The sequence below is a fragment of the Scardinius erythrophthalmus genome, assembly GCF_964197995.2.
Source record: "Scardinius erythrophthalmus genome assembly, chromosome: 2".
In the NCBI taxonomy this organism is placed as follows: domain Eukaryota; kingdom Metazoa; phylum Chordata; class Actinopteri; order Cypriniformes; family Leuciscidae; genus Scardinius; species Scardinius erythrophthalmus.
This window is the reverse complement of record NC_138222.1, coordinates 52,321,011-52,347,199: the sequence shown is the minus strand read 5'-3', so window position 1 is coordinate 52,347,199 and position 26,189 is coordinate 52,321,011. Positions and strand designations below refer to the sequence as shown.

The 26,189-nt window shown below is 36.7% G+C and overlaps 1 protein-coding gene across 5 annotated transcripts in view; it reads right to left on the bottom strand.

Moving 5' to 3' along the window:
* mef2ab (myocyte enhancer factor 2ab) overlaps window positions 1-21,969 on the bottom strand; it is a 30,394-nt gene extending 8,425 nt beyond the window's left edge. The window contains exons 1-3 of one of the 5 annotated variants that reach the window (XM_081391841.1): window positions 21,837-21,969; window positions 11,336-11,520; window positions 8,434-8,637 (exon numbers count right to left, since the gene is read on the bottom strand). In XM_081391841.1, coding sequence (XP_081247967.1) covers window positions 8,434-8,637; window positions 11,336-11,389 — 258 coding nt within the window. In that variant the 5' untranslated portion in view covers window positions 11,390-11,520; window positions 21,837-21,969. Of the gene's footprint in view, window positions 1-636; window positions 765-8,433; window positions 8,638-11,335; window positions 11,521-12,166; window positions 12,313-21,836 lie in introns of those variants that run through there. The other 4 variants (XM_081391843.1, XM_081391842.1, XM_081391840.1 and 1 more) reach the window with 4 other exon arrangements.
* Window positions 21,970-26,189: the final 4,220 nt, after the last annotated feature.

Below are 26,189 nucleotides of genomic sequence, written 5' to 3'. Positions count from 1 at the left end.
AAGAATGATGTATGATGGGATTAAAAATCACATTGGAAATGAAAGGTCAAACTGAGTGCAGGTATTCAGTTGATGCAGAATATTTTCAGACCTGTTACAGAACATTAGAGCGCTAAAGCAAAAGTGTAAGTGCAGGACAGTTATTATCTCATCTCATTAAGCTTATCTCATCCTCAGGTGTCTGTAATGCTGTAACTCTGTGCTTTAATGTTATAACTGGGCTTGTATCACACCAATGGCTTCAAGAGTTCACCTAAGAGATTCTGACTATCTATTAATCTGGAAAACAAATCTACCCTTTAATAGTAAATAAACCAAAACCAAAAAGATATGCAATGACTGATTTGACAGGATCTGCCCCGAACAAATCATCACCGTCACCGACTCCAGGCCGTCTAGGCAGGGGCGGTTTCTTCATTAGGGCGATTGGGCGACGCACCACCAAAGTGTGAAAGGGACTTTTTCAATCACATTCACAATCTCATTCAACCACAGCGTTCTTCCGCTAGCCGTCACTGTATGTTCTGCCTCTGGATATAGTCCAATCAGCGTCATGTCACGTTCTGTGGAGTACCGCCTCTTTTTGGGCGATTTCACTGTGGCTGAGAATCGCCCAGAGTGTTCCCATAGACTTACATTTAAAGATTTTTTTTTTCGAACTGCAGGCACTGCATGCATCCTCTATGGCAGGGTTCACCAATCTCGGTCCTGGAGGGCTGCTGTCCTGCAGAGTTAAGCTCCAACCAGCTCCAACACACCTGTTTGAAAGTTTCTAGTATGCCTATAGTGAGACCTTGATTAGCTGGTTCAGGTGTGTTTAATTGGGGTTGGAGCTAAACTCTGCAGGACAGGACCGAGATTGGTGAACCCTGCTCTATGGGTTCCGGGAGGGCTCGCACTAACGTGCTTATGTCATCATACGTCATTCCTGTCAACACTCCCGTTTTCCCCGGGAGTCTCCCGTATTTCACACCCATCTCCCGCCCCCCTCCCGTTTTGTTATTTCTCCTGTGAAACTCCCGTTAATTGTATGGCCCAAATGTTGTTATATGAATAATCACATCAATATATTATTCCAAGGTTGTCCAGTTGCCAGATCTTGTATGAAACCCACCCTACTCACGCAATCAACACATCATACACATTTCAACCCATTTGTGAGCTCAAACTGGCAACCTACTACCCAGTTGTGCCGTCGATATCTGCGCAGGTAGCGTTACTGGTAGAAATGGGAAAAGACTCCGTGGTAAGTAAATATTTAACACAATTAACGCAGCATCCGTTTTTTTCTGTCATCCTTTGGCTGTATGGCGGCTGTGCTCAGATTTGTAAACCGTAGGCTACAGATGCTTTGGTTTTTCAATCCATACCCGTTTCGCCCCGTGGCTCAAAAGGGACACAACAAAAATAGGGACACACGAGAAAGCCAAAATAGAATGCAAAATTTATTAACAAAATCGAACTATACAAAAAATAAAATAAATAAATAAATAAATAAACTACGTACAATGGTAACAGTGAACAAATTCATAATCCGTGCACGCTTTCGCAATCGTTTTTGTAAATCGTTCTTTCGCAATAGTTGTTTGTAATATTCAGTTCCTGTGAAAAATTGTGAAATACTGTTCCAATAGGTGAAGTTACACAACAATATGCTGATTGATTACATAACAATATTTGGATGTAATATTCAGTTCCTGTGAAAACCAGTTAATGGGAGTAGCCTATACACAGGTGATGTGTAATATTCAGTACCAGTAAACTCCACCCGCTGGAACAGTTTCTTACAGTAACTGAATATTACACAACATCACCTGTTCAGTTTTGAAAACTGTCCTACTCACAGATTTGTGGCCTATACCTTATTTTAGAAATTTGCTTTTCTGTATATTGATTTGATGTGTATTGTTAAGATGAATACAACTGTCTTAACTGAATTTTTCTATGATTTGGCGATGGGGTGTGTAATGCATAGATGACATGAAACCGCATGTGGTTGAACTGAATACGCATACGGTCTCCCGTATTTTGGTACCCAAATATTGACAGGTATGTCATACGTATCCTTAACTTGTGCAGCGATTGGTGGGAACAAACATACACTATTAAAAATCTTTAAGATTAAGTGACAAATAATATTTGAAAACAATTTTGAATTTGAACAACAAGAAAAAATGAAACACTACTTTAATATCTTTATCAAATGTGATTAAAAAATACAAATAAAAAAGAGAGCGAGAGCGAGAGAGACTGTTGGGACATCTTGCGAGTTGAGGCCAGTTGAACTTGAACAACATCATGGCAAACGCAGTTAATTCTATCGTGTCATTAAATCTTTGATCACTTTGCTACTTTGAGAGAGAGAAGAGAAAATTTCAGTATAAGTAAGCAGTGTATTAAGCGAGTAATGTGATGTAAGCAGTGTAGGCCTAATAATAGTGAGTAATGTGCAGGGTTCGTACGGGTGCTTGAAATCCTTGAAAGTGCTTGAATTTTGATGTGTTTAAGGTTTGAAAAGTGCTTACATTTTGGATAAAATGCTTGAAAATGTAACTATATTTCTTTCACAACAAATATTTATCTGACGGAATAGTTTGTTTATTAAATGGAGAAATAAAATGTAGCACTTCAGATTCAGAGCGATTTGCGCTACGCTGGCCTGAGCAAGTAACGTAAATAGTGAGTTTTCAGTTGTTTCTTATTAAATTGAAACTGTTAATTTATCCATTGCATGGGTGGACTTTATCCTTATCAATCATCCAAACATTTGCCCCCCCCTGAGAGATTTTGCAGGAGCCGCCACTGCGTCTAGGTTTGATGGCTATAGGATGTTGGAGAAGTTAATGCATTTCATGACCACTTTCGGTCTAGTCATTGAGTAATCTATGAGGGTCCTCCAATGGTAGACCTCCAATAAAAGTTGATAAATACAAAAATTACACAATAATGGAATTAAATCTTCTGGTATACTATAGAGGAGATTCTCTGAGTTTGATGCTTCATTTGATCGAGCACCTGCCAAGTCTTTTGGATGTGCGCACAATTTATTTTTTGAATACTGTATTGGAGACACATGAAAAGCAGGAGGCAAAAGCAAAATTCTTAAATTTAAAACAAGGTAGGGTATGCTAATGTGAGACCAGCACACATAACTTTGATTCAGAAATGCATTCCCGGTATACGCCAGCGATTTGTGATTAATAGACGCTAACGAGCGCAGCGCTTGCCAAAAGTGCCACGTCCTTGACTGATAGTATCTCAGGTTTCCTCGGTATGAATGTTGGATAAGACTGGATCTTTATTTTTAGCTACAACCAATTAGCACCACTCGCAGAAAATCTGTTCACATGACTTCAGCACCAGCATTTAGCTACAGATAGCTAGACGCTGAACATTCACCATTTACTTTAAATCTGGCATCTCAACAGAAAACAGTCTCACAATCACAACAAATATTGCATGTAGAAAAAATGTGGTTACAATAAATGAATAATTAAGATTTTTTTTAAAGAAGATTCCTATCAAAAGACAAAAGTGATAGTAAAGACATGTATAATGTAAAAAAAAGATTTCTATTTCAAATAAATGCTGTTCATTCAAAGAAAAAAGACACTGAAGACTGGAGTAATGATACTGAAAATTCATGTTAAAATATATACAAATAGAAAACAATTCTTTAAAATTGTAATAATATTTCACAATATAATGTTTTTACTGTATTTTGGTTCAAATAAATGCAGCCTTGGTGAGCATAAGAGACTCTCAAAAATATTTTTAAAAAAAATTAATTATATCCAAACTTTTTTCTGGTAGTGTATGAGTCGCTTTGGATGAAAGCTTCTATGAATAAATCTTAACACAGATTCATAATTGCTTATATACCTTGGCAAAAGGACAAGCACAGAACAGCCTTGGCTAGCTTCACATGTTAATTGTAAATGGAGCAAATGCATGTGAGAATGAAGATGTAATTTGAGCACATGCCTCACAGAAGACCGAGATCTATAATTACTCCAGCCTGCGTGCTCGAGATGCAGACACAACTGTTTGTTAACTGCATTACAACAACGGTAAACGCGGCCCTCATCTCCAGATGCTACTGCTACAAGGTGCATTTGCGCAATCTGTTAAAGGCCCTTCTGTGAGATCCTAGTGAGATCCGATATGGGTCATAACAGTGAAAATACAATTTCAGATATCAAGAATTAGTTTTTACTAGTTGAAATTCAATTGTTGATATCAAGAATTAGCATTTTAACTAGTGAAAATAGTATTACAGATATCTAGAAATGTCATTTTTACAGGTAAGAATAGCTATGGTAATGAGTTTATGAATATTAATGAGAACGGGATGTCCCATACTCCTCTTTTAGCGCCAGTATAGGTCAAAAATGGAGAAAAAACATCCAGTCATAGAAACGCCTCCTTGTTTATTTATTTATTAGTTGTTTCGTCAGTTTCCACAAATCCCTTCACTCGATTGGGATGTTCTCTTTTATTCTGGACGGCAAGGGCAGTGACTGTAACATCGAGCGTATTTTGCAGTATTAAACACGTATTTTTTCAGTGCATCTTTTACCTTTACAAATTACTTTATAATATAAATAATGCTTTAAATAAAAAAAATGTTCAATTGAGAAATATGCAATGATGGTAAAAAACAAAGCGGTGGCGGCAGGTCACTGTCTTTATGAGTGAGTCATCGAGTCATTCATTTATTCAGTAATGAAGCAAGTGGCTGTAATTATGAATGAATCATTGAAGCATTGACTATCACGATTTGTTCAAGCCGCAGATTCATTCACAAACACTGCTGTGTTCTGCTGTGGCTTTCGTGGAGCTATTATTGTGTTGAAAAAAATACTGACAATACTGTGTTTCAAATTAACATCACTTAATATTAATACCTTCCGTTTGTTGAACTGTTGTATAAAATCAATGTCACATTTGCAATCGTGTGGATATTCGATTAATGTGATCTACATTAAACACAGGAACTCACACAGGGTATGTTTTTGTATCGAAGAGTGTTTAAATTTTAAATCGATCTCTATACACAGTCTGTGTCTATATTTGTCCTTCATGCTAGTAAGTGCTAAATCCCCAATTTGACAAAGGTAGACTACATGGTCGAGAACGGCAGTAGGCTATAGCACGATTAGCCAAGGCAGCATTGTTGAGTGAATGCAGTCAGTTTTGACTGCAAAAGATGAGGTCATTTGATCGGATGTCATGTATTTACAGCATTTTACCTGCTAGAAATACATGCTCAGTTTTAATGTTATTTTAAGGTGGGGTAGAATTAAATGAATGCAAAACTCAGCATTTTGTTCCCTTCTGTCACCTCACGTACTCCCAGGGATAGGGAAGAGTGGGGCACAACCTAACGTGGGGATAGTTGTAACACCCTTGTTTTAAATACTTCCACACATGCTAGCATGACGAAACTTAGTGTATTTACTAGATGCCATATCAACACTCTATAGAGAAAATTTAAAAAATGAAAATCTTTGGAAGATACCAAAGTCTCTGGCACGGACACCAAAGTCTCCGGCACGGACACCACCGTCTCCGCCATGGACACCGGCACGGACACTACCGTCTCCGGCACGAACACCAAAGTCTCCGGAAAGGACACCACCATCTCCGGCACAGACACCACCGTTTCCGACACAGACACCAACATCTTCAGCACTGACACCACTGCTCCGGAACAGACACCAACAACTCCGGCACGGACAACATCGTCTCTGGTACGGACACCGGCGCGGACACCGGCGCGGACACCAGCGTATCCGGCACGGACACTACCGTCTCCGGCATGATAACCAACGTCTCCGGCACGGACACCATCGTCTCCAGCACAAACACCAATGTCTCCGGCACAGACACCACGGTCTCCAGCGCGGACACCAACGTCTCCGGCACGGGCACCAACGTCTCCGGCAGGAACACCAAAGTCTCCGGCATGGACACCATCTTCTCCGGCACGGACACCACCGTCTCCGGCATGATAACGTCTCCGACACCAACGTCTCCGGCACGGACACCAATGTCTCCGGCATGGACACTAGGATGGACACCAGCGTCTCCGGCACGGACATCGGCCGGAGACACCAGCGTCTCCGGCACAGACATCGGTGTGGACACCAGTGTCTCCGGAACGGACACCATCGTCTCCGGCACGGACACCACCGTCTCCGGCACGGACACCAACGTCTCCGGCACGGACACCAACGTTTCCGGCACGGATACCGGCGTCTCCGGCACGGAAACCATCGTCTCCGGCACAGACACCATCGTCTCCGGCACGGACACCACCGTCTCCGGCACTGACACCACTGTCTCCGGCACGGACACCATCGTCTCCGGCACGGACACTGGCACGGACACCACCGTCTCCGGAACGGACACCAAAGTCTCCGACACAGACACCAATGTCTCTGGCACGGACACCAATGTCTCCGGAACTGACACCAACGACTCCGGCATGGACACCACCGTCTCCGGAACAGACACCATAGTTTAATGTGCTTAATGTGGGCTGGTGTGGCCAGGGCTGAATTTTATTCCCAGTCTGCCCCTGACAGTTGCTGTTCTAGCCAGAGCAAGTAGATGTTGCAGTGGAGTTAAAAGTCAAAGGTAAAGTAGGCTAAAGTCAAATTTACATACCGTAAAACTTCAAATAATAGCCCGGGCTTTTATTTTCCCAAATCGCCGAACTGCACCGGCTTGTATTTAAGACAGGCGTCTATAAGAGACAGGCCTTTAATTCAGTGTTGATGTTGTTCATTGAGTGTAGCACATCCATAGAATTTAGGCTGACAGACAGAAAGCATGACAGTAAGAGTTTACCACATTATATTACGTTTTATTTATAATTCGAATGTGTTTAACAAATCAGTTAATGTAAGAATTACATTATATTGCGTCGTGTCACGTCTAGGACAACTCGAGGTAACGATATCACACACCGGTCACACTTGCTCAGTTTATGGCCAGCAATATTTTTATGTTTAAGGACATTATGGGGTTAATATAATGTCTGTACTGTACTATGTTATGATTGTACTGTACAATTAAATACAATCGTTGCTAAGTCTGCAGTCTGAACACTTTACCTCAGAGCGTCCGTTAACTGAATGAATAGATAATATCATAATACCTCGAGTTGTCATTGACGCAGCGTGGCGCTTCTCGTCTTGTGTGCGAGATTATTGGCAGCATAAAAAAAACATTCATTACTATCATCTTCACCGCGATACACCTCAACTACAAGTTCATTGGCGAATTCCTCCTCGCCGCTCCCGTCCACTTCTCCCTCTCCGCCTTGCTTGCACTAACAGCTCCCGCCCAGATGCGCACGGCTCTCTTGCGTGCGCAATCTGCACCATAGAACTGGTTTAAAAAGATGATCTGACAGGTTTTAGAAGATTAAATACAAACCGAAACAAAAAAACCGACCAGGCCTCTATTTGAGACCGGCGTTTATTTACCCAAACCTGTCGTCACACCGGGCGTTTAAAAGAGACAGGCGTCTATTTGGGACTCGGCTATTATTTGAAGTTTTACGGTAATTGTGGTTGTGATTTATTTCTGTTATAGTTGTCTTCAGCCATGTTTATGTTTAAATTTACACTGTGAAAAACAAGGTTGTGTTCCATATTGTGGTGTTCAGCAATTTTAACATAGTATCGTCATCATATCAGTGTAGATGTAGATTGACCAAAATAAAAACATTAAAATATCAAGTAAATATATTGTGATACTTGGTGCCACAGTGACACTCTTGTCCCAAAAAGTATTGCTATACCACAATACTCAATATGTTGTCCCACGGTGAGTCAATTTTCCCTGTTGCACCTACACAAAATTTTGAAGGTTCCCCCACCTGCCAAATCCCACTTTAACCACTGGTCATAAGATTCAGAAGAAATCAACCACTACTAAAAGAGATATCTGTGTAGGGAAGCACATTAAATGGGTTATATGCAATCTGTATATCTTAATTCTTAATTCTTGTTTTTTTTTTATGGAATATTGCAGAGTTTATTGTAAATGATTTATCCGTGCATTATTATTATTCATGTGCCCTCGTAATCTTTGTTTTAAAAAATGTTCTCTTCCTTCTCTGATAACGTGTTTACTGGCGTGAGGGCGGTACAACCTGTCACTCACATGAGAACCACCAATAGCAAACCAGCCAATCAATTCTCAATGGACAAAATCAAGTCCCGCCCTAAATTTTTTCTTGTTTGAGAAGCTGATTCACTCGGATATACGTCACAATAGGGAAGAAAAGACCACCGCAAATTCCATTTCATGCCGACTTTAAAATCTTTAATCTTTTTCAATCAATTTCAAACTGGTAATTAAATCAGAACAAATCATAACTGAGATTTAATTTTGCTTTTGAACTGCATAGCCACTTACTTCCACAATGTCAGAGTTGGTTCTGCTCTCGTGTGGTTCATTGTATTCTGTGTATTTCAGCAAGACTTTGTCCATATCCGTGCTGGCGTACTGGAAGAGCTTGTTGGAGCTGTTGAAGATAATCAGGGCTATTTCACAGTCGCAGAGAACACTGAGCTCATATGCCTTCTTCATGAGACCAAACTTCCTCTTCGTGAACGTCACCTATGAAAATTATAGGAGAAACAGCAGAAATCAGAGCTATCTCCTTAAAGGTGTATATATTATCATCCATGACATAGATATCAAATTAAGAGTTCAAGTAACTTGAATAGATCTGTTCACTGTTGACTGATGTGGTTTTTGCACAAACCAAAAGATACATCTGAAAAAAGCTATATCTAAAAACAGAGAAATCTGTAAATTATGGATGTAGAAACAAATAAAACTCTAAATGTCTACCTCTACACGACACTATTTATTAAGAAATTAATACTTTTATTCAGCAAGGATGCATTAAATTTGTTTAAAGTGAGAGTAAAAACATATATGATAAAAATAATCAAATAAAATGAACAATAAAATCAAAACAAATGCTGTCCTTTTGAACTTTCTATTCAATTGTTTTAACATTGATAATCATAGGAAATGTTTCTTGAGCAGCAAAAAAAAAAATTCTGAAGGATCATGTGACACTGAAGACTGGATGAAAATTCAGCTTCAACATCACAGGAATATATATATATATTTTTAATATTAAAAAACAGAAAACACTTATTTTAAATTGTAATAATATTTCAAAATATTTATATAATAAATACATTTTATTTTAAATAAATGTAGTGTAGGTGAGCATAAGACACTACTTTAAAAAACATTTAAGAAAATCTTACCGACACCAAACTTTTAAACGGTAGTGTAAATACAATTCCAAGCTTTTAATACTCATACAGCAAGTACTGTGATTCTGTGCTGTTTTTCTTTTCTAAGTGTGTTCATTAATAGTATCAGAAGAAGCCATTCTTCACAGCCATCTGATGGGACCCAGCTGTCAGGGTTGCCAGATCTTCTCATGTTTCCTGCCAATTATCACCCTCCCTGAGGAATCTCAAGCATCGCTACCACTTCACAGGTGAGGGACACATTCTTACAACAGTGCACGAAACACTGAGAACAAACTCCTTCAATGTTTGCTGTCAATGTCAAAGTGTATAATCACATTTGAAAAAGCTTTAACATAGTTCCAGAGATGAATGTACATATTAGTATCTTAAATGCACATATTAGTACCTTTTGAAAGGGCCCCGCCCCAGTTTAGGCTTTTTACATCTGAAGCCTTAATAAACTTGCTGATATATGTAAAAAAAAAAAAAGATATATGTGTGTGTGTGTGTGTGTGTGTGTGTGTGTGTGTGTGTGTGTGTGTGTGTGTGTGTGTGTGTGTGTGTGTGTGTGTGTGTGTGTGTGTGTGTGTGTGTGTGTGTGTGTGTGTAAAAAAAAAAAAAAAACACACACTGTGTGTACCAAAAATAATCTTCCGAAAAAGAGCGCTCAGACAAGATAGGGTCTGTGGAGCTGGTTAGTATTATAAATGTAGATCCCAATGCAGACTAGGTAAATCCAGGCTTGTCTCTGTGGTTTTGCTGTGAGTGATGGCCACCAGGGGCAGAGAGAGAGAGAGAGAGAGAGAGAGAGACTGTACAAGCCCTCAGACTGACTAGTCTTCTAATGAGAGATGTGGAGCCCTGAACTGCTCTCATTACTGCGACCACACCACTGGAACTGCAGTCCGCTGAGGAACACACACAAGAGCTCCTGTGTGCAGACGCATGGAGTCTGACCTGTGCATTCATTAAACACGCTTATGAGACATGGGGCACTCCCGAGCGGTCATTTGAACAGAAATAAATCACGTATGTTAGGATTGAAGGTGTGGGACGTTCCTGGTGCTCCAATGGTCTACAAAGATGAAGGGATTTGTAAGAAATCTTAAAAAAAAAGCATCTAAACAGATTGAGCTTATGATGATATATTTGGCTGCATCTGATGCTGTTCATTAAAGTAAGAATAAATGGGAATTGTAAGGATTTTAATGGTCAGATTTCTTAATAATTGTGGTTTAGTGAAGAAACGTTCTGAATGATTTAGTAAATGAGTCAGTGAGTCGCTTCAAACGAATAACTCGAATAAGTTTCTGTCTTATTTGATTTGTCAGTCTTTTTGACCAATTCCTTTTTTTTTTTTAAATTGTTCATAATACTATAGTTATCCGCTCATGAACCGGATTGTACTGGTCTCTGTTGTTGTGTGCAACCAGCAAGGAAATTAAAAAAATGGAACTGGTTCTTGATTCCAAATCTTAAGATTGATATCTAGAGACCATAACAGTAATATTGTTCATGTGAAGACAAAGCTGAAATTTTAGCATCATTACTCCAGTCTTCACTGTCACATGATCTGAAAACAGTTGTACTGCTTAATATTTTTGTGGAAACCATGATACATTTTCCTCATGATTCTTTAATGAATAGATAGTTGAATGAACGAAACCAAAATATTTTGTAACTAGAAGTCTTAACTGTCACTTTTGGTTAATTTAACGCATCCCTGCTGAATATACAGGAAGTATTAATTTCTCTAAAACATCTACTGACCCCAAACTTTTGAACGGTTGTGTATATAGCCAACATAATTTTTGCAAATGACTGAAATGGACATTTATCAACACAATATTTATCTATAACAGAAAATGTGCAAGGCTCTTTGTAGATTTAAGAACTGATTCACTTATATTTGGCAAAGTATGGCGAATACATTAGTCTGTTGAAGTAGTAACTTTTCAGATTTCAGATCTACATAGACTTGGAAAACACCGGACACATTTTTTCCAACAGGATTTGTAAAGCAGACGTCCTCATCTTACCTGTCTGTTTCTCTCATCCATTATGCGGGTAATCTGTATCTTCTTTCGGCCCATTGTCCCTTCCCTTTCTTTCTTTTTGCTAATGGAAATCTTCTTTTCTCTCCCGTGGTTATGGTACTTTATGTTTAGGTTTCACTGCATCGTAAGAAAACACCTCCTCTCTGCATTCTTCACCACAACAGAACCTGCAAGAGATGCAAGGAGATGTTAGGCACTGTACAGAATTCACATGAACAAATAAGAGTCACTGATGACGTAAAAATTTGCAAGCAACATTTCAATGACACCTGACGCATAACCAAACAGATTTTCGAACGTGTCCATTTTTAGAGATCTCTCTTGTAATCTGATTTGCTGGCTGGTGTAAACAACAGCAGTATTATCCTTAACACACTGGATTATAAGAGCAGGAAAAGCCACTGTCAACAGTGTTTATCATTAACCTGAATTCAAGCCATTTTATTTCCCATTAAAACCACATCATACAGCTGTTAGTGCACACAATCTACCACAATCCCTCATACACATCTAAAATTACAACATGTAATCTGGGGAATCCTGAAAGAAAACCATCCATCATCACTTTAATTTACAACGCATGTTGTCGTTTCCTTCCAGAACTGTACAATAAACATCCAAGCCTAAGAGAGAGATAAAACATTCCATGAAGGTCTTACTTTTGCTTGTATTTATTCCTCACTCAGAATGCTTCCCAAGAAATATAAGAAAAGATCACTCCAACTGTTTATGGAGTTCATAAGATCTAAAAACTGTCCGCAAGGACTTTTTTAAAGCGGGTCCTTCGGAAACCTGTTTGTAGAGAATTCCCACCTGATGTTCCCAGTGAAGGAGCGGATCTTGAGATCTGATGGAAGACAAAGGAACAACACCCGTATTCCTGCACTTTCACACCTTCCAGCTCAGCTCCACCGTTACCAGGGCAACCAACGAGATGCCTTACATATGATCCATCAACTCTAAGTGCAAAGAGAAGTCTGTTTAAAAGAAGGAACCAATGCGATATATATCACTGTATATTTCAGCCATGTTTAATAGGAGTGTAAGTTTGGATTTCATGTGAATAAAAATAAAAATATGGTGTTATACAAAGTGCCATGTCTTACTTCACAAGAGAAAAGTTTCAACTTTTTTTATTGTGAATTATTTACCTAACAGATGAAATGCATGTGGGAATGATATGCTATTCAAATGCTAAGAGAGTGAATTTCATAGCAACGGTGAGATACACTTTGTGACTTTGAGCCGCAAAGGTTTTGCATTAATGTAGTTTGCATAGTGGTACTTTCACTCGTTTAAGAGGGTTTGCATCTGTGTTTAATAAAACACCAATTTTCATGAGGGAAAAGTGCATCCAATCCATCCATCTATCCATCCTTATTCCTATCTATCTATCTATCTATCTATCTATCTATCTATCTATCTATCTATCTATCTATCTATCTATCTATCTATCTATCTATCTATCTATCTATCTATCTATCTATCCTTATTCCTATCATCCATCCATCCATCGTTCCAATACATCCATCCATCCTTATTTCTATCTATCTATCTATCTATCTATCTATCTATCTATCTATCTATCTATCTATCTATCTATCTATCTATCTATCTATCTATCTATCTATCTATCTATCTATCTATCTATCTATCCATCCATCCATCCATCCATCCATCCATCCATCCATCCATCCATCCATCCATCCATCCATCCATCCATATATATATATATATATATATATATATATATATATATTATATATATATATATATATATATGTATCACATGTTTTTCATCAAGTTAGATGTTATCATAAATTATGTTAAATGTTGTTGCCAATTGAACCGGTTTGACTGAATCACTAGAAAGAACCGACTCAAATCAAACGTCACTAATTTGAAACCCATTCTCACCCATTGCTCCACTTTCAGATAAAAAAGAAAAAGAAAAACATAATTTACAATGAGTGACTCAGATGGATGAATGTTTCCAGCAGACCAATACGATTCAGTCAGAAACACCACTGGCATTGTCACACAGCACACAGACATGACATAATCTTACTTATAGCCTTGCTCTGGAGTGTCTGGCCTCCTTACATAAATCCTTCTTAATAATGCATTACACAAAACATGAACACAGCATTATACCCTGTGGTCTTATATGAGGACGACTGCATCCAACCTACTGGGCCTCGTCTGTTAATTAAGAGTTGTGGGATTGTTTCCATTTCCATAATAAACGCAGGCTGACACAGATACGTTCTGCAAAACATCTGGCTTCAGGGGTCTCGTGTCTTATTTCTTTTGTTGTTGAACGTTTTATTACTGTATATCCTTGTTTTTGCTATTCAAAGAGATCTGCATATGTAGTTATTTCTATTATGATGTAATTTAACTAGATTGTTTTATTGCATGAATGTTTGTAGAAGTATTCAGACGGATGGCTTTACAAAACAATATACTGAGTTTCTTGAGTTTTTGGAAATGTAATCAGGGTTTAATTGTACAAGTTCTGGACGGGTTTATTTAAAACTCACAACTGCCTGAAGAACTTCTGCATAACTGTGTACACTGTATAATCAGTTTGGAGTAGTCCAAAAACAATGACGTTTACAGCAAATTTCAATATGATCCCATTATTTTTCATAGATACACTGCCATTCAAATGTTGGGGGTCGGTTTTTGAAAGAAGTCTCAAAAATAAATACATTTTGAGTATAATCAACTTGGATGTTTAAGTAATTTCAACTTAAATTACATTAAACTGACTTAAAAATTAGTTAAATCTTGTATGACTTAAAAAAAAAGTAATACAATAAAAGTTAAAGCAATGTAAAAACACACATTGTCAACTTATTGATCGTATAATTTTTTTAAAGTGCAAGGCTGCATTTATTTGATCAAAAAATACAGTAAAAAGTGTCTTTTGTGAAAATTGTGACACATTTTTTCAGGATACTTTAATAGAATTAAGGTTTACAAAAAAGGCATTTATTTGAGCTCAAAATATTTTGTAACATTATAAATGTCTTTACTATCACGTTTGTTTGACTTAGTGCATCCTTGCTAAATAAAATATTATTTTAATATTTTTGAGAGAAAAAAAAGTTTATGGAAGTGTGCTTTACTGTGATGTCGCAATTGTAAAATATTAATTAACTTTGAGAGATTAAAGTCACAATCATATGAACAATTAGTTGCTGAGAAATAACATTCCAGTGAGAAATAATAACCTAACAATTGTGAGATAAAAAGTCGCAGTAATAAGGTCACGGCATAGATATATGAAGAGTTCAGATGCAAAAGCCTCTAAGTGCCATTTGAAATTTTCTTCTAGAATGATAATTTTTTATCAAGCTCGTATATTTAAGTTAAGTAATTTCACTTAAATGACAAATAATAGGTAATCTTCATTGCCATTTAAGTGAAATTACTGAACTTAAATATACAAGCTTGATAGAAATGATCATTCTAGAAGAAAATTTCAAATTGCACTTAGAGGCTTTTGCATCTGAACTCTTGAAGTTGCAATTGTGAGATATATAATCACAATACGAAAAAAATATGTACACAGTACCAAATAAAATGAAAGAGATCATCCTGCAGAAAAAGCATGGCACAAATCACTGATTAAATGAATTCATTTATAACAGTCATCAAATAAAGCCCAATCAACCTCATCTTGCATCTAGAAGAAAGAGCTCAATCGCTGTACATTGACTGCTCCGTCCAAAACACATTTAATAAGATCTGCCAGATATCCCCAGACTCCTTTTCCCTCCAGGCTTCTCAAAGTGTTTTTGCAAGAATATCAACTCCTCAGATTTGTTTTTACTCTTTCGTTAATATTCGGCCCTTTCAGCAAATAGAACATTTCCTATTTATGGTACGACTTAAGCACACACAACCAAAGAATCCCTGCTGAGTCCCAGACGTAAGAGCTACCGACAGACTCCATCCTGCTGTGCTTGTTCATGATATCATAAAGCTCACACTGAGAACTAATGTACATTAATCTTATGCTGCCTCTGAATTAGTTCGAACCAGGAATGTCTCAACCTGAAACCATTTCTTTATTTGGTTCATCTGGTCAAAAACAGCATATGAATGAATGCATGCAATGAGAGCAGGGGCAAAATAACCAGTTTTCTGTCCTGAGTTTTTACAGAAGAAAGTCAAGTCTTATCCATCACAATAACAACTGATGTAGATATACCAAATATTGACTACGTCGTTTGAACAACAGGGCTGCCAACTTTTGAGTTCAGCTTGGAGTGAGAATTCATGAGCCTAGATTTGATCACGATCTTGATTCAATATCAATTCATTTGGATACATGGATATATAGTGGTACTCTGAAGGAAAAAAAAAAACTTTCTAAACTAATGTTGTAAACTATACAGGGAACTCTGTCAGCTGGTACAGTATTATTAAAGTCCCCCTGTAGTGAATAATTGTATCCCTTAAAACTAACCTTTGATCACCAAATGTCCTTGAAAAAAAAAAAACTTGAATAGCTTGAATGTAACTCTATAGATGGGTGGTGATGGCGCAGTGGATAAGACCTTTGGTGTGAGAGACCCGGGTTCGAATCCACTGTGAGACACCAATGTGTCCCTGAGCAAGACACTTAACCCCTAGTTGCTCCAGAGGCGTGCGACTTCTGACATGTATAGCAATTGTAAGTCGCTTTGGATAAAAGCGTCAGCTAAATGAATAAATGTAAATGTAAACTCTACACCCTTGCCTTATTTAGTATACGCTATTCTATGAATATGCAAAGTTAGCCCCGCCTCCACTCACTCACACCAGCTCAGAGATCCACTCGTTGACGTGATTGGCTACAAGGTAGTTTGGACGTCCGAAACACCAGCGATTTCAAACTGTGTTTTTGAGACTGTCTTTGGTTCACTGCAGTTTTAAAGAGAAAATACTCAGCAATGGTGCTGACTTATGAATTTGCACATGGTTTGTCTTAAAGCATATTAAAAACACCACATAGACATATAAACAATATTTAAAACTTGATTTTCACCACAGGGGGACTTTTACAATTTTTAATTAACAACTGATTTGTATACAATTGCATTTAAGGCCGTTTTTATAATGCTAACTTTTTAATGGTGTTAGAGTCCAAATATAATGATTGTAATATAGTGCAGTTTTTTTGTTTTTGAAAAAACATCACTCTAGAGTAAATTTTTCTTGCTTACTATGAAGTTTATGGACATTGAATGTGTTTTCTGAAGTACATGACATTTTTTACACACTATTTTATCCGCAGTTGAAACACTTTTTGAGCGATTACATGAGACATGATAAATTTCAGTAAGTCCCTTTCAGTCGGTCGGTCATTCAGTCGGTCACATTCGATGCTACGTCGGAATTGACCGAGGAATTGACGTAACGTCTCCGTTCTCTCCTTCAGGGAACGAGGGTTACGTAACTGAGACGTTCTTTCGACACACCATCTGAGGCTCCTACATGTTTATTTCGTGCTATAACTAGCAGTAAGCAGAAGAGATGATCAGCTGACGTACGCCCAACGCTGCTGCTTTGCTTGAACTGAGGATACAGCGATCTGTCGAGAGCGCCAAAACGGTATTTATTGTTTGAATTCAGTAATAAAACGTACAAAATTTAAAAGCTGAGACTTTGTTTCATATCAAAAGCACATTGCCTGTGTCAAATATGGACGTGTGGCGTGAGAACAGTGTCAATTGCGTGACTCGTCTTAGTTATACAGTGCGGATATTCAGTCCTAAAAATAAGACTTGAAACCAAATCTGAAGTACTAGCTGCGTGAACAAAGCACAGATTGTGCAAAATACATCCTGGATGGAAATACTGTAATTGCTAACAAATTACATATTACAACAAACCCTCAACCCTCTGAAGAAGCAACTATTACGAGAACAATTCCTTCTATAAAATATAAAAATCCTGGCACACAATCCAGTTTATTTTAAAGAGACAATCTAAACTCCCTGTACCTGCAGAAATCTACTTGTCAGGCCCATAATATGTGAACCGCTATGCAAGTCTACCATTAAAGGGTCAAAGGTGACACCAAAGATCCTTAACAGATCTAGAGAGGATTGCTTTGAGGAATCAGATTAAAAGAAGACTTAGCCAACTCCAATTAGATCAGGAAACCTCATCCTCCATATTGACTATAGGTCAAAAGAGTGAACGGAAATGAAAAAAGACAGAACTGATGTTCTTTAGGCAGGTGAAAGTATGAATGGAACTGCACTTAAGTGAATCAGATTTTAATCGATTCTGATTGATTCTGATCTGATTGTAAGTCAGTCAGTTGGTCATTATCACTTATTCAGTGACTGTGCTTGTATGATTATTAGATGGTTATTTACCAAATACTCTTTTGAATGTAAATTGTTTTATAACATTAGAAGAAAGAGTGATGCGAGAAAATAAACTAGTTAAACTATTTTCTCTCTCTCTTAAAGTCCCCTGTAGTCAATAATTGTATCCCACCAAAATGACATATTTAAGTGTTTTTTCCTTGAAAAAAAATCTTCATGCTTTTAAAAAAGCTTGAATATAACACTCGTGACTCATTTAGTATATGCGGTTCTATGAATATGCAAATTAGCCCCGCCTCCACTCACTCACACCAGCTCAGAGATTGGCTACAAGGTAATTTGTGACCAGGCTTGGGAGGGTTACTTTAAAAATGTATTCCGTTACAGTTACAAGTTACTTCATAAAAAAAGTATTCAGTAACGTAATCCAAGTACTATAATATGAAAGTAATGTAACTGATTACTTTTGGATTACTTCAAGGTCACGTATATAAATAAAGTCAAGCAAGAAGAAATATTATAAAAAAAAAACTATATTTGCAAAATATACACACCGGCCTGAATATATATTTATGTAAAGGGCTATACAGACATCTAGTGGCTAATTTATGGTATTACAGATTATTTTGTTTTATTTTTAACTAATTTTTTACTAAAAAATAAAAACACAACATTTAAAATGTTTACAATCTACATATTAGTTTATTTTAAAATAGGCCTACATGTTGACTAACGCCGTGATCTTTCTTAATTTGCCTGACTGAACTTGGGGCGTTGGCAGTGGGAGTTCCCCTACGCTACCTAGACAGCGAACATCCCGTTACGTGAGAAAAGATTAAGAAAGGACATTTGGGGTACTAAAAAAGCTACTCTCCTAATTCCTACAAAATAGCAGCGGAATTTCCATGAATTAAAAGCGATTTTACCCGCAGACAGCATCGTTTCTACTAGCAGCAGTGATTCAATCTGCGTCTGAGGAGATTGTAGACAGCTGTTATTTGCGCATGTACCAGAGGGTGGCACACGTGAGTCATTACTGGCAACAGAACCAGGAACTACTGTATAATCAAGCAGCGCTTAATATAGTGTTATTATGCCAAAATACTTATTTGTTTAGTTTTAAATGAAACTATTGTAATCCTGAAAGTATTCCCCCTTTTTTCAAAATGTAACTATAATCTGATTACTACGTTTTTTGACGTAACTGTAACGGATTACAGTTACTGGATTTTTGTATCCTGATTACATAACGCCGTTACATGTATTCCGTTACTCCCCAACCCTGTTTGTGACGTCAGAAACACCAGCGATTTCAAACCGCGTTTTTGAGACTGCAATCTTTGGTTTACTATGGAAGCTTGTTTCCGCCACAAAATAAATAAAAATAAAAGATAATTGCGACTTTTTATCTCACAATTGCGAGTTTACATCTCGCAATTCTGACTTTATTTCTCAGAATTGCGAGATATAAAGTCAGAATTGCGTGAAATAAAGTCGCAATTGCGTGTTATAAAGTCAGAATTGCGAGATATAAAGTCAGAATTGCGTGAAATAAAGTCACAATTGCGTGTTATAAAGTCAGAATTCTGAGATATAAAGTCAGAATTGCGAGATATAAAGTCAGAATTGCGTGAAATAAAGTCGCAATTGCGAGAAAAAAGTCAGAATTCTGACTTTATATCTCAGAATTCTGACTTTATATCTCAGAATTCTGACTTTATATCTCAGAATTCTGACTTTATTTCACGCAATTCTGATTTTATATCTCACAATTCCGAGAAATAAAGTCAGAATTGCGAGATGTAAACTCGCAATTGTGAGATAAAAAGTCGCAATTATCTTTTAAAATGTTTTATTCAGTGGCGGAAACAAGCTTCCATAGTTCACTGCAATTTTAAAGAGAAAATACTAATTTACACATGGTTTGTCTTAAAGCATATTAAAAACACCACATAGACATATAAACAACATTTTCATCACAGGGGGACTTTAAGATCCCTTGTCTTCCAACCATATGCACACAACTTTTTTTAATTGATAAGATTATACTTGCATTACATATAAAATATCCTCTATCCTTCCACTTATTTTCAGGTACATCTTTTAAGAACATTTTTTTTTTTATCCTTCTCAAGTCAATCAGTTGGATAAGAATTTTGCATTTCTTTCATTTTCTTTCTTTCTTTTTTTCTTTCTTTCCTTAACCTGTGTAAAAGTCATCATCATCATCATCATCATCATCAAAAAAACAAAAACAATAAAACGTTTCCCTTCAAAAACTAAATTGTTAACAGCGGCTTTATGTGAAAATGATTAAACTGCAGAATGCCACGAGAGAGCCATGTAATAATAGAAAAAATTCTCAAGAATAACATTCTATTCTTCAAAAATCCCCTTAAAAAATTGTCATCCCAATTCTCACAAACTAACCTTGGATAATTGTTTCTTACACCATTTTATGAGAAGATACAACAATGTGCAACTTATTACTTCTAAACCTTTGCTACAGATGTAGTTTAGCACAATGAAACAATGCCATGTTCACAACAGAATTGTATTCTGTATTATACTGTATTTTACACATTGCCAGACAGTTTAATAAAGCCTGGAGTAGTTGGCAGTCCAGTCCCAGAGGCACAGCGCCAACCCCCCTCAAGCCCTCAGGTTTGGCTGCGATCACTAAATCTTAATAGTCTGTCTAATAAAGCGCACTCATGCTCCTTCCTCAAATCTAATGTACAGTTTGATTTGGCTAGGCGCAGACGTTTCTATTTCCACTACACAAAAGAAAGCTTCTTGGGTCTGCAGGAAGCCAGACTGGGGAGCTAATATTTAGAGACAATTATATTTGATTTCTGTATTTATCGAGTATAATTTCTAAAGGATGGCAACTCTATTTAGTTTCAAACATGTGGAGCGGCGGTCAGGCAGAAGGCAGCCAGAGGTCTATGGCTGTGTTGTTGGAACAGACCCCACATGAGAATTAAGTCAATTCTTCTGAAGTACAGACAGCTCAAAAACACATAAAGATGTGAAATGGTATGATATAAAAAAAAAAAAAAAAAAACACGCATATGATAGGTTAGATATGCTGTTAATCAAATGTAATGGATTAAATATAAAATAACATGGAGAAAAACAACAAGCATTAGCATTAGTTCGAAAGAGTCCATATAAGTAGGTAAATATCTAGGTAAAGCGTTGGCTTAGGGTGCATTCAATTCTGATAATCTGAAGTGGTCAAATGCAGATGAGCTACAGTAGAAAGAGAATCAATGCCGTGACACTGGTACTCGCTTCTAACAACAATCAACTTGATGTATTGACTTTTAACATCATAACACAGCATTGTAGTCAGAATATTTGAAGTCAATTTTTCTTTACATCAATGTCAATAAACAGTTAAACTCGTGAAGTTAAGTAGAGCTTTTCTTCTGAACCATTTTGCTATTAATTTAGCATTAATTGCATCAACTGATGTCAATTTGATTTTTAGTGTTCACACAGTAGGCAATTGGAATTAACAATGGACATGCTCTAATAACATTTAATATTCAGAAAGCATCACACTACATTTTTGCCATCATTTTGAACAGTAATAAACAAATAAATGCCACTTGATATTTTCTTATAATGCATTGATATTATTAATCAAATCTCACATACACTCTGTATAAATTAGCCCACACATTCTTTGTGAATATTTGTATAACTGAATTTGGATTATTTATGTAAACCATCACAAGGTGATACATATGCCTACATCAAAGAACCAAAGAACTCTTAATAAACAAAAGTAGGCTAAATGTAAAAAAAAAAAAAAAAAAAAGAATTTTCAAGAATTTATCACAAATAGCATACGACTACAGTGCAGTTTATAATGAACCCTTTTTAATAAACCAAAGTGGCAGCAACTACTTTCTATCTTCCATCAAGCCCAACATGACTGACACACACGTTCAACAACGAAAACACGTAAAATCGACGAATGCTGACGTCACACACTTGCTCGTAACTGAAGTAGGCAACGGTTATCAACGAAATTAGTTAGCGAATTAAATCAATGTGTAATTACGTTACTTAATGCGACTTATTAATTCACCAACAAGCGTTTAAATCCACGTCGCTACATCAGAGAGCAGAGTTCTCACCTTCAGTCGAGTTGCAGAAAGACAAAAGGAGCGCAAACCGAGCGAATGGATTGAAACAGCAGGACTCATGTACACTGTATAATCCCGAGTCATTGTTGGACTCGTGCACGCGCTGCTCGCTGCTCCTCCCTCTAGTGCTACATCAGTGTGTCCTTCAGAGACCTTCCACTCCACCTCACACACACACACACACACACACACACACACACACACACACACACACACACACACACACAGGTCACCACATAACATGATACATTACACGAGCCTGCTGCAGTACAATGTATTCACAAGTACAATATTCATATCACAACAGTTTCTATCTATCTATCTATCTATCTATCTATCTATCCATCCATCCATCCATCCATCCATCCATCCATCCATCCATCCATCCATCCATCCATCCATCCATCCATCCATCCATCCATCCATCCATCCATCCATCCATCAGCAGAAAACACATTTGTACATAAATAATGTGTGAGGACACATACGAAATAACATCTGTGCACAAAAAAAGTACATTTGCACACACACACACACACACTTGAAGATAAAGTAAAACTGATAAAGGAAATGTTAGCAAACTACTATGAATCCACTGAACTGTAGATGACTAAATGTCATAGTTTTAGTGAGAAGATGAAGAGCAGGCAGGAGAGACATCTGTTGGCCTGTCACGGGGAATATATAGTGTCAGGGACAGCAAAATATATTACAATACGTTTCATTCAGGGTGATTTATGAGATGTCTTAGGACAGAGGCCAGAATGTTAACGGTCTCCGTGAAGTCAGTGACAATGCAGGACTGGAGCTTTTTCCAGGCTGAGGAACAAAAAAATTGAATAAAATCACCTAAAATACAAAAAAAAAAAAAAAATACATTTCACAATTAATAAGTGATATAACAGGCGCTGAAGTATTTGCATCTTAATTTATGTAAAATGATGCAGACAGCACTAAGGAAGAAAAAGTCTTGCTCCTGAGATGGGCTGAAAAACTGATGATACACTGTAAAAATAAAAGGTGCCTGGAGGAACCTTTTGGGGTTCTTCACTTCGCCACACCGGCGGAACCGTCTGTAGATCCTCTAGGCACCCTTTAAAAAGGGCCGGTTCTCTGAGGAACCACACAGGTTTCCTGAGGAACTCTTATATTAGGCACTGTGTGGAACCACTTTGGGTGCCTCCAGGAACCAAATTTCATTTTTTTTTAAATATTTAATTTCATGTTGTTACTATGGTTACCTTTGAGTTCTATTATAATAAACAAATTGAACCAAATACAAAATAAGAATTGTTTATTACATATTTGATATTCATTTTTATACATACACTTCCATGCACATGGGGAAAAAAGCTAACTACAGATTAATATCAATGACTACACAAAAAAATAGTATAATACATAAGCAACATGAATAATCAACCATGTATATACAATAGATAAACAAGAAAAGACATCTCAACAAAATGCATGGAAACACATATGTTCCACTAAATAAATCAATGTAAAAAAATTACATTTGAACTAATTAAAAATGTCCATCATACTTAACTTTAAAACATTTGTGTTTCAGTCCGATAGTCTGACATCACTGTTTCCAAGTCCAAAAGCTCTATCAGATGCTAAAAACAAACAACAGTGCTAATATACACTAATTGTGCTGTAACCTTTATCTCTATACTGAAATCTCAGATTGTTAGTTATTCAGCTATTTTGAATCATAAAATGTTTAAGTCTGGGATGCCATTAGACTGGAGACTGTAATGTACACTATGGCTTTTGAAAAGCTTAAATGTGTGACTTGAATCAACAGTGTTCATAAATGGTTGTTGAGTATTCTCATGAAACAAGATAGAGGAAGTAGAAGTAGAGGCTTCGACCCGAAACAGAGTTAAGGTGCAGTAAAATGATCTGTTGTTCTGTGAATGTTCACTGGTGAATTCAGTCATTTCAATATGAATTCACACGATCAGCAATTTCGTTTGTGGTCAAAAATGTCACTATGGGACCAAGTTGGTGTGAGGTACTTAATGAGTTAGAAAAGTGAAAAGGTACAGCATCGTTTTCCGTTTGTTTTTCCTCTTTTCTGGTGGATGGTCCAGGCACTTCAATGATTTTCAGGTCTACAGGAGGATTTTTATTCTTGGTCAAACTTGTATTTCAGCTTACCGAGATCCCTGCAAAGTACAAAATTTACTGTTAGTAAGGTTATTAAAGTGATAGTTGTGAAATTTAAATAATTTCCTCAGCCTTGTGACGTTCCAAACCTGTTTGACTTTCTGTCTGTGGAACCCAAAAGCAAATCTCAGGCATAATGCAACCCCAGTCACCGATCGCTGACAATGCATGAAACACAAGCAGAAAACAATTGTGTAAATCATTCATGAAACCATTCTTATGTACACTTGTCTAGTTCAATTCAATGCAACAATTTATGTAAAAATGGTTAAGCTCCAAAAATGTCCCAGAAAAGATCCTAAAAATAATCAATGAGTTCACAACTCATGTGTTATGGGTTGTGTTGCAAGTCTTCTGAAGCCTAATTGCTTTTTCCTATTTATTTATTTATTTTTTTTGTCAAAAAAGACTAAACTTGAAGTTATAATTCAGAGTTAAAATGTCTATAGCATTTTTTGTGAATCAAACCTGTGATATTATTTTTCTGAGTAACATGAATGAGATTTGAGATCATGAGAAAAGATTTTCAGAGAGTAACTGATTAAAAAACACAAGTACACAGTCAAACAAAACAATTTCACACAGAGAAAGTTCATAGTAATAAAGTACAGCATGTGGTGCAGGTAACTTACTGTAATTCAATGTTGCCTCTGAAATGTTCAGATTATTTTAGAAATGTAATGGTTGTTCTGGGGAAACAAAAGAACAAAGCTGATTATTCACAACATAATATTTATTGACCAGTAAATGGCTTTAAAATGGTATTTGAGAGAATGAGGGCACCTGTAGTAAAGTTAGCTAGGCTAAACAAAAACAGAGCAAACTATAACCTGTTTTTGTTATTCATAACAAACGCCAAGAATCAGAAAATTTTCTAAATTAGTTAGGCTATATCAGCAATTTGAAGACACAGTTGTACAAAATATGTTGAATTGAATGACTAAATCAATCTAAGACAATAAGTCAATCATTTCCATTTGTTCATTAGATCAACATAAGTTAGTTAGCATCGCTGCTAAAACCTTCATACCAGATACTGTGCAATAAACGAGTGGTAAACACTGTAAAAACGTAGTAATGTATAATAAATTTAGTTTTTATATATGTGTGTTTAAATATATAGTGAGTAGACTCTGTATTTATATTTATTTGGCGAGTTTACAAACCTTGTAATGGAGAGCCGAATAAACGGCGGAAGCTTTGATGAGGGGAGCCGTTACTTTCCTGATGACGATCAGCTGAGCTTTGTTGCGCGCGAGCATCACTGAAGCGACGACAGCAGAGGAATAGCAGCAGTTTCGTGACAGAATAATACTTTTCTCCTCCTGCTTCTTCTTTTTCATATAATATTATTATTATTTAGTGTTGTTGTTTAAGGTTTAAATGACTTAATAAAATAGGCCTATACTAAATATATGTAAGCTACCCAAGTGAAAAAGACTAGTTACTGTTAAATGTATTAAAAATGCATTAAAGTATATTTGTATTGTAGGTCTACTAAAAACACACTCAAGTACATTTTTAATACATTTAATAGTACATCTTTTTCACCTGGGTATGTATACTGAATCAAAAACACACTCAAGTACATTTTTAATACATTTAATAGTACATCTTTTTCACCTGGGTATGTATACTGAATCAAACTTGCCTATAATAATAATAATAATAATAAAAATGCATTAAAGTAGGCTATATTTGTATTGTAGGTCTACTAAAAACACACTCAAGTACATTTTTAATACATTTAATAGTACATCTTTTTCACCTGGGTATGTATACTGAATCAAACTTGCCTATAATAATAATAATAATAATAAAAATGCATTAAAGTAGGCTATATTTGTATTGTAGGTCTACTAAAAACACACTCAAGTACATTTTTAATACATTTAATAGTACGTCTTTTTCACCTGGGTATGTATACTGAATCAAACTTAAGTAGCCTATAATAATAATAGGATAATAATAATAATAATAGAATAATAATCTAATTCGGGCCTCACTGAACCATTGGGTTCCTCCAGATGCTGGCTTTAACATAAGAGATCTTCCAGGAACCACTTAAATGTTAAAAGATCTTCCAATAACCCTTTTATCGCATTTAAGTTCCTCTATTTTCCCCCAAAGCACTTCGAGGTCTTATGGTAATGAAAAGGTGACTCC